Here is a 9,547-nt window from a genome sequence, read left to right as displayed (position 1 = left end):
CTAGCAGAGTTCACATATAATACAAATAATCATTAATAATCATTAATAACACTGAGTGCCTAATTCATATCCGTTTTTTACTCACATCTACAATGAAGCAACTAAGAATCATGTTTAATTCTGCATGCATGAAATACATATCTCAATAAATATGTGTATTCGCTTTTTAACTGTTATTTGCTTTCACAATCTTGAACAGCAATATTGTACAAACCATTTCAACTATGTTAAAGGATACATTGAAGACTCCTATTATAATATTCCAAAATATAAAACATACAAAATACATACAGTTAAGTTAAAAACAAACACAACTTGAAAATAGAGTCTTGATGTGATTCTTGATGCAGAAAATCCTCAAAACAACAACACTCTGTTGATTCCACATCTATTAAAACACCATCATTCCTACATCTTGCTGGTATAACTTGACATTTAAAAACACACAAAAAAAGTATCTAATACATATTTAGCCTGCCCCTGTGGAAGCTGATAGCTGCAGGCATGACTAAGCACTGCTTTATACCTCTGGACACGCTTCCAAATACAAGACTAAACCCTGAAGGAATGGGAAAATGGCCGCACACAATATTGGTGGGTTTTAAACACAGTAAAGGTAATGTCAAACACAAGTCTTCCTGTCCAAGCCCTTGTCTACCTCTCCTCTCCTCCTCTCCTCCTCTCCAGGCCGTGGGTCAGGCTGTGGGTGTGAGGTGTGAGAGAAGTTAAATTAAATATAATGTTGCAGGACACTTTGTACTGTAAATCCCTCAGCTGTCCAGAGTGTAACTTGGTGGGCTTTGGCAGCACCTTCACGTTAATCAAATCCCTTAGACCCATGTGCATCAATCACACACATGTTCCAGACCGCTGACAGACAGAGGGCTTACGTGAGACAATTCAAATGAAAATACGGTTCTTTTAACACATGATAGCATGTCCTTCTTGAGCAGCTGTGTTATCCGGAATATTCAGTGTTGAAGGGGAACTGTCTTTTACTGACATTGCTACTGAAAGCCATACATGGACTGGAGAGGTTACACACATGGACTCACTGCAGGCTACACACATGGACTCACTGCAGGCTACACACATGGACTCACTGCAGGCTACACACATGGACTCACTGCAGGCTACACACATGGACTCACTGCAGGTTACACACATGGACTCACTGCAGGCTACACACATGGACTCACTGCAGGCTACACACATGGACTCACTGCAGGTTACACACATGGACTCACTGCAGGCTACACACATGGACTCACTGCAGGTTACACACATGGACTCACTGCAGGCTACACACATGGACTCACTGCAGGCTACACACATGGACTCACTGCAGGCTACACACATGGACTCACTGCAGGCTACACACATGGACTCACTGCAGGTTACACACATGGACTCACTGCAGGCTACACACATGGACTCACTGCAGGCTACACACATGGACTCACTGCAGGTTACACACATGGACTCACTGCAGGCTACACACATGGACTCACTGCAGGCTACACACATGGACTCACTGCAGGCTACACACATGGACTCACTGCAGGTTACACACATGGACTCACTGCAGGCTACACACATGGACTCACTGCAGGTTACACACATGGACTCACTGCAGGTTACACACATGGACTCACTGCAGGTTACACACATGGACTCACTGCAGGCTACACACATGGACTCACTGCAGGTTACACACATGGACTCACTGCAGGCTACACACATGGACTCACTGCAGGCTACACACATGGACTCACTGCAGGTTACACACATGGACTCACTGCAGGCTACACACATGGACTCACTGCAGGCTACACACATGGACTCACTGCAGGTTACACACATGGACTCACTGCAGGCTACACACATGGACTCACTGCAGGTTACACACATGGACTCACTGCAGGTTACACACATGGACTCACTGCAGGTTACACACATGGACTCACTGCAGGTTACACACATGGACTCACTGCAGGTTACACACATGGACTCACTGCAGGCTACACACATGGACTCACTGCAGGTTACACACATGGACTCACTGCAGGTTACACACATGGACTCACTGCAGGCTACACACATGGACTCACTGCAGGTTACACACATGGACTCACTGCAGGCTACACACATGGACTCACTGCAGGTTACACACATGGACTCACTGCAGGCTACACACATGGACTCACTGCAGGCTACGTGCTGCATACATGATAGCAGCCATGACACGCAGGGACATTTTCTAATTCATAGTTCTAGTCTATCCGTTCTAATTCTTCACTACTGCATGTATTGCTTATAAATGTAACTACACTGACAGTAAAATGCCTGTGTTTAGCAAATACAGACTTAGTAAATGCAGACCATGCTTTGACCACAGAAATACTGTGCAAAAACAATGCACTTGTGCTGGACTTTCATCACACCCTTTTTGTTGGTCTCTTTGGATGCAAGCTGCTGCTAAATGAATAAAATGTAAATGTTTATATTCATCTAAAATCCTTGGCAGTCCTTAGACAGTTCCGGAAAGCAGTGGTCTCTTCGTGATATAAACTATGTTTAGAGGAACATGATAACGTGTGAGACACATGGGTCGGCTGTTTGGAGGCGAAATAATCTGTGATGTTTAACTGTGGTCTCTACCCATTAGGAAACAGGAATTAAAAGCTTTTCAATCCTGCCACATAGTATGCAAAAAGGAACACAAATATTTAAATTATATTTCAAAATAATTTTCACCGACCAAAGGATGATCAAGCAAGGGCACATAGATACAAGTGTTACCTTGAAGGGATCAGCATTAGAGAGATGAGGAAAGGAACCTTATGACAGATGGAACAGAGAAACATTGGTAAGATATGGGGCAACATTTTATCTCTCCAAAAAAAGGCCCAAGGCTAAAAATAGAATGTGTCCTGGACAGAAAGCACTCTACCAAACAATGACAAACCTATATCATTTGGTCAAAAGACAACTTCCTTTAAGTACATAAAAATTACAACATAATATTCAATACTCATATCTTTTCAATACTTTTTTTCAGTCAGTTTTGGAGTTGGTAACATTCCAGGTGTTTCCAAAGGAGGCTTTTGACAGCTCATCAGTCAGGTTGATTTCAGACGACTCCCCCCTAAACACAGACACAGAAGTATTAGTACAGGCCTGGATCACTAGTCCATCACAGCATAGTGCTGGGTGGTCTAATGCATGGTTACAGAGTAACTTATGTAAATACTTTAAATGACGTGTAGAAGATGACCTTGGCTTGGCGTGTGCAGAGCCAGACAAACAACCCGTCTTATCACACAAACAACCACAACTCTACAGCCACAAGGGCCGCAGAACAGATCTGCACACAGAACCCAGCGGAGGGCGATGACTCACTTGGGAGGACAGTCTTCCAGTGGCATCTGCACTCCCTCATCCTCCCCCTGGATGCTTCGCTCCTCATCCTAAACAGCACAGTTGCATGACACTGAGCATTGGGCAACTTCTCGTTGTCACAATGAGACAGAGCTCACTGCTCGACCCCCCCCCCCCCCCCCCCCCCCCCCAGGGGTACCTCCTCCTCTGCATCCTCCAGTTTCTTCTTCCTGCTCTCAGGCATGAGGTCATCCAGCCAGCTCATCTCTCTCTTGGTGAAGAACAGGTCCATCAGCTTTCTGATGAACACCAGCGCCAACACCTGCAGGGTCAGGTATGCCCTTCTTACTCATGCAGAGTCAGACTGTGTCGTGGAGGGGGGGTGGAGGGGTGGTGGAGGGGTGGTGGTGGAAGGGGGGTGGAGGGGGGGCTGGAGGGGTGGTGGTGGAAGGGGGGTGGAGGGGGAGCTGGAGGGGTGGTGGTGGAGGGGTCGTACCATCATGGGGAAGACGATGGCAGCCTTGGAGGTCTTGATGATCCAGAGCAGAGCCAGGCAGGTGAGCTGGATGATGGTGAACAGGTGCACCTTCCTCAGGGGCACGTGCCGCAGGTAGATGAAGTCCGGCTGGTGTTTGGCCGGCATGCCGAACAGCTTCAGACGGTCAAAGAACTGGACCAGGGAAACAAGGAGTTAGGGTGTGCAGTACACCTCATTATGTGTTGAGGTGTCAGCCAGCACTACTGTAACACTAGCGTGTTGAGACTTCAGTGTGTTGAAAGGTGTCAATCTGTTTCACCTGAATGCCTTTAAGCGACGATGCTCCCATGTAGAGGAACACTCCGTACAGCACCGGCATGGGAATGAACTGAGGACATCAGTGACACGCCAGTTAACACACAGCACACACTCCGCTCCCCCCTTTACTGTACATCATCTGTTCACCACATACTGCTCGCATCTCCGTTCAGTATTCCCACTCAGATACCGGAGCTCAAACTGCCAAATGATCTCCCAACCCAGCTGGTGAAAGCCATGAGAGGAGTCTGACCTTGAGCACGGAGGTCATGAACACGGAGCAGCCCATGAGCAGGAAGATCATGAGGCCGGTGAAGCGCTGCTCCAGGATCCCCAGGAAGCGGGGCTGCTCGCCAGGGGCGGAGCACTCCGACTCCAGCTTCAGGCTGTTGACGTGGGATATGGAGAGGACGGTGGCCGCCACGAACCAGGGCAGGCCCATGAGGGAGCACACACCCAGCATCACCCCCACCACGAACAGGTCCAGGTGGTAGCCACAGCCCTTCTGTAGGGAGTGAGTGTGTATGTGTGTGTGTGTAGGGGGGGTAGTGTGTATGTGTGTGTGTGGGGGGGGGGGGTAGTGTGTATGTGTGTGTGTGTGTGTGTGGGGTGGGTAGTGTGTGTGTGTGTGTGGGGGGGGGGTAGTGTGTGTGTGTGTGTGTGTGGGGGGGGGGGTAGTGTGTGTGTGTGTGTGTGTGGGGGGGGGTAGTGTGTGTGGGTGTAAAACATCACATTCTCAAGTTCTACAATCTGCAAAGATGACATGGACACAGCCACAGAAGCCCCTCCCACGTATCAAACACTCTATAAATGACCTGCTCAGTACGTCTTCATGATGATCGCACAAACACAAACCTAGATTCTTATTAAGGCCAACTGTACATAACCCAATTCCAAAAACAACTAAACCAGGTTCATGAAACCCAAACAGGCCGACAGGCCGCCGGTACCGGGAGTCAGGTGGCTGAGCGGTGAGGGAGTCAGGTGGCTGAGCGGTGAGGGAGTCAGGTGGCTGAGCGGTGAGGGAGTCGGGCTAGTAATCCGAAGGTTGCCAGTTCGATTCCCGGTCATGCCAACTGACATTGTGTCCTTGGGCAAGGCACTTCACCCTACTTGCCTCGGGGGAATGTCCCTGTACTTACTGTAAGTCGCTCTGGAGAAGAGCGTCTGCTAAATGACTAAATGTACCTTGAGCTTGTGCTCCTTCCTGTTGATGATGACTGCAGTGATCTGCTGGTCCATGAAGATGAGGATGGTGCAGAGCAGAGCGGGGATGACCGTCACGATGGCAGTCCACCAGGGGTTGGACCCCAGCGGGCTGATGAACCAGCCGCGGTCGTCTCTGGTCGGCTACAAGAGTGTGTTTGTTGCTCATTACAATAATCCATTCATTCAGTGCTTTTATCCAAAGCAAGGTACAAGGGAGATTTGAATCACAGTTAAATGCTCTACTGCTGAGCATACCTGGTAGTTAGTTAGGCTTCACCACTCACCTTGAACACACTGGGGACCTGCAGTTTTGGAGAAGGTATCCCTAAGGCGTAGTCCCCCACAACCATGGTGAGGATGGTGATGAAGACAGCGAAGTCACTGATGATGGACCTCACCTAAGCAAGGGAAAGTAGCAATGTCAGAAAAGATGATGCAAGGACATAATTTAGAGGCAAATAACACTCTCTCTGAAGACCATCTTTGTTCGTTATTCCAGTCGTCATGTTTTGTTTTCAGTCTGTGTTACTCCTGTTCAGATCCAGATCAGGAGAATCCTGCAGTAGCGACTCATGGCCACTAGAGGGCCCCCTGCACCACATTTAGACTGGTTTGCCAGCTCAAGCAGCTGACACAATGGCAGGTCAGATGAGCGGCGCGCCTCACCTTTGTGGGGAAGTACCGGCTGAACTTGAAGTCCTTGAGGAACGCAGACATGGCGACGGTGGAGAAGAAGAGGACCACAGACCAGAAGCAAACATCTGGAACATACGGCCCGTGGGGGCCACAGGCGCTGCCCACAAACTCCCCTTTATTCTTTATGCAGTCCTGCGAAACCAGCCGGGCATACACAGGTGGAGGACAACAATATTGGGATTATTTTAGCATGAAAACAAGTGTCAACAGACTTTTGGTAAGCAGGTCGGAGGGGTCATACACTAAAGATGGAACGAAAAACTAAAATGTGCTTTTACGATGATTTGGCATGGGTAATCCAGCCTAATCCAGCCCACATATCCTTAATCCCCTGCGCTTGTCGATCTCCATCTGGGAGAGCATGCCACTTAATGGGCTCCATAACTAAACCCCTCTCTCTGTTCACTCCGCACCACCATTCATTCAAATCCATCCAAATCAAAAGGCACTTCCTGTTTTCTTTGTTACTACTCTATTGGCCAGTGAGCGTCCAGTACCTTGACCTCCATGGCCTCCCAGTAGATCTCGGACGCCGTGATGTTGTTGTCGTCCCAGTACTGCAGGGTGGCGTTGCTGGGGTCAGGAGGCTCCATACAGGAACACCTGGAAGCAGGAGGACCGGCCTCACACAGGGTGCACCGCAGACATCCCAGACCTTCCCTTTCTTACCTACTACCGTCTACTTTCTACTCAATAACTCTCTTGTCGTGGGCTATCGGGCGGTTAGCTGGTACACAGAAGCACTGGATTGAATAGATCTGACGGTGAGCGGAATACATTCTCCAGTGACCTCAGGAATTGATCTCATCACGTTGGTAGACAACATGGAGCTACTGGTCTGGGCGTGGGCCTCCTGCTGGACTCACGAGTACTGGGTGAGCTTCTGCAGGTTGTTGTTCATGTTGATGGGGTAGTGCTCTCCCAGGTGGATCAGCTTCTCCAGCGCCTCGTAGATGAAGATGAGGCAGATGAGCGAGGCGAAGGCCTCCTCCGTGAAGCGCGTGATGTAGCACACCAGCGAGCTGGCGTCCGTAGCGACCAGGAGCAGACACAGGAAGGCCGTCCACAGGCCGATGCAGGCACGCAGGGACAGGTAGGACAAGCCGTTCTCCCTGCGGAGGGAGAAGACACCGAACATCACCTTGACGATCACCGCGACAATCACCGTGACGATCACCGTGACGATCCCACGCTCCGTATTACATCACCGGCGGGAGGTTGGGGTATTTGGATCACATCTCTAGAGAGCATTTTAATCAGAGTATTTGAATCATATCTCCAGAGATGTAGGTCTCATCTCGACCATTATCACAATGGCATTGGTAATGCGCCTGCATATCAATATAGATGATGAAAGGGTCAATGCAGCTGGATCAGACAGAACATCATCTGTCGGTCGCTACTGGATCACTCTGCTGCTCTCGTGGAAACATCTAATCAGAGCAGAGCCCATCAGAGGGGACGTTCACCAAGGGCTGGCGGCCCTGGACTACACAATGACATGATTGAACATCTGCTTTGGTTCCTACATGTCACCCACGCACACAAAAACCCAAACCCACTTGCAGAACTTGAAGAGGATCTTCTCAAACACCAGGACGGGTCCTGTGCTGCCCAGGATGGTGAGAGGCTGGCCGGCAAACAGGGAGTAGGCCATACCTGTCATGGAAGCTCCAAACAGAGACTCGATTGCACTCTGGAAGGAAAACAAAACAAACAGACTACACTTAAAGAACAGCAAGAATCTGAGAAAATGCACATAGATATTACAAGTCTGTTAGGTGTCGTAATATTTGACATGCAACATTAACATTACATTTAGCAGACGCTCTTATCCAGAGCAACTTACAGTAAGTACAGGGACATTCCCCCCGAGGCAAGTAGGGTGAAGTGCCTTGCCCAAGGACACAACGTCATTTGGCACGGCCAGGAATCGAACCGGTAACCTTCAGATTACTAGCCCGACTCGCTAACCGCTCAGCCATCTGACTTCCATTAAGACATTAAGACATTAAAGTGATTTGCTCTTTATTTATGAGTCTGGACGAATGTTTATTGTTTATTCTTGGATGTCGTTTACTCCAGTATCCCTAGTAGCTGCTTCCCGTAGCAACGGCTAATCTTCTGGCGGTCCTCCAGTGTTCAGGAGCGACACACAGACAGATGTGTTGCACTGTGCACTGTGTACCACGATCAGAACACACACGTGTCTTCATGAGGGGGTGTGGATGAGGGGGTGTGGATGAGGGGGTTTGGATGAGGGGGTGTGGATGAGGGGGTGTGGATGAGGGGGTGTGGATGAGGGGGTGTGGATGAGGGGGTTTGGATGAGGGGGTGTGGATGAGGGGGTGTGGATGAGGGGGTGTGGATTGAGGGGTGTGTGGATGAGGGGGTGTGGATGAGGGGGTGTGGATGAGGGGGTTTGGATGAGGGGGTGTGGATGAGGGGGTGTGGATGAGTGGGTGTGGATGAGGGGTGTGGATGAGGGGGTGTGGATGAGGGGGTTTGGATGAGGGGGTGTGGATGAGGGGGTGTGGATGAGGGTGTGTGGATGAGGGGGTTTGGATGAGGGGGTGTGGATGAGGGGGTGTGGATGAGGGGGTTTGGATGAGGGGGTGTGGATGAGGGGGTGTGGATGAGGGGGTTTGGATGAGGGGGTGTGGATGAGGGGGTGTGGATGAGGGGGTTTGGATGAGGGGGGTGTGGATGAGGGGGTGTGGATGAGGGGGTTTGGATGAGGGGGTGTGGATGAGGGGGTTTGGATAAGGGGGTGTGGATGAGGGGTGTGGATGAGGGTGTGTGGATGAGGGGGTGTGGATGAGGGGATGTGGATGAGGGGGTGTGGATGAGGGGGTTTGGATGAGGGGGTTTGGATGAGGGGGTGTGGATGAGGGGGTGTGGATGAGGGGGTGTGGATGAGGGGGTGTGGATGAGGGGGTTTGGATGAGGGGGTGTGGATGAGGGGGGTGTGGATGAGGGGGTGTGGATGAGGGTGTGTGGATGAGTGGGTGTGGATGAGGGGGTTTGGATGAGTGGCGTGTGGTGGATGAGGGGATGTGGATGAGGGGGTGTGGATGAGGGGGTGTGGATGAGGGGGTGTGGATGAGGGGGTTTGGATGAGGGGGTGTGGATGAGGGGGTGTGGATGAGGGGGTGTGGATGAGGGTGTGTGGATGAGGGGGGTGTGGATGAGGGGGTGTGAGGATGAGGGGTGTGGATGAGGGGGTTTGCTTACTATGCGTCCCTCCGTGGCCTCCCCCAGGAGCCCCCCGAAGGTGATGACGGGGGACATGCAGGCGCAGTAGAGGAACAGGAAGGAGGCCAGACACTGCAGGCTCACTGCATCTGTGTAGTCAGACAGGTAGTGGGGGGCCTTGCGCTTGATGTCCATGAGAAGACCTCCAAAGACCCTGCAGACAGAAGGATGGGAGGAGTCAAGAAGACCCTGCAGACAGAGAGATGGAGG

The 9,547-nt window shown here is 50.6% G+C and overlaps 1 protein-coding gene across 3 annotated transcripts in view; it reads right to left on the bottom strand.

Annotated features, from left to right (window-relative positions):
* Positions 1-3,057: 3,057 nt before the first annotated feature.
* slc4a10b (solute carrier family 4 member 10b) overlaps positions 3,058-9,547 on the bottom strand; it is a 19,424-nt gene continuing 12,934 nt past the window's right edge. Inside the window, exons 8-19 of one of the 3 annotated variants that reach the window (XM_067227907.1) lie at positions 7,645-7,778; positions 6,949-7,194; positions 6,580-6,685; positions 6,053-6,214; positions 5,671-5,784; positions 5,366-5,527; positions 4,431-4,682; positions 4,179-4,247; positions 3,878-4,051; positions 3,581-3,703; positions 3,403-3,470; positions 3,058-3,148 (exon numbers count right to left, since the gene is read on the bottom strand). In XM_067227907.1, the coding sequence (XP_067084008.1) occupies positions 3,058-3,148; positions 3,403-3,470; positions 3,581-3,703; positions 3,878-4,051; positions 4,179-4,247; positions 4,431-4,682; positions 5,366-5,527; positions 5,671-5,784; positions 6,053-6,214; positions 6,580-6,685; positions 6,949-7,194; positions 7,645-7,778 (1,701 nt within the window). Of the gene's footprint in view, positions 3,161-3,402; positions 3,471-3,580; positions 3,704-3,877; positions 4,052-4,178; positions 4,248-4,430; positions 4,683-5,365; positions 5,528-5,670; positions 5,785-6,052; positions 6,215-6,579; positions 6,686-6,948; positions 7,195-7,644; positions 7,779-9,547 lie in introns of all 3 variants that reach the window. The other 2 variants (XM_067227916.1, XM_067227923.1) reach the window with 2 other exon arrangements.

This window comes from Osmerus mordax, chromosome 2 (genome assembly GCF_038355195.1).
Source record: "Osmerus mordax isolate fOsmMor3 chromosome 2, fOsmMor3.pri, whole genome shotgun sequence".
In the NCBI taxonomy this organism is placed as follows: Eukaryota; Metazoa; Chordata; class Actinopteri; order Osmeriformes; family Osmeridae; genus Osmerus; species Osmerus mordax.
The sequence above is the reverse complement of the archived record's forward strand: the minus strand, read 5'-3'. Positions and strand labels throughout refer to the sequence as shown.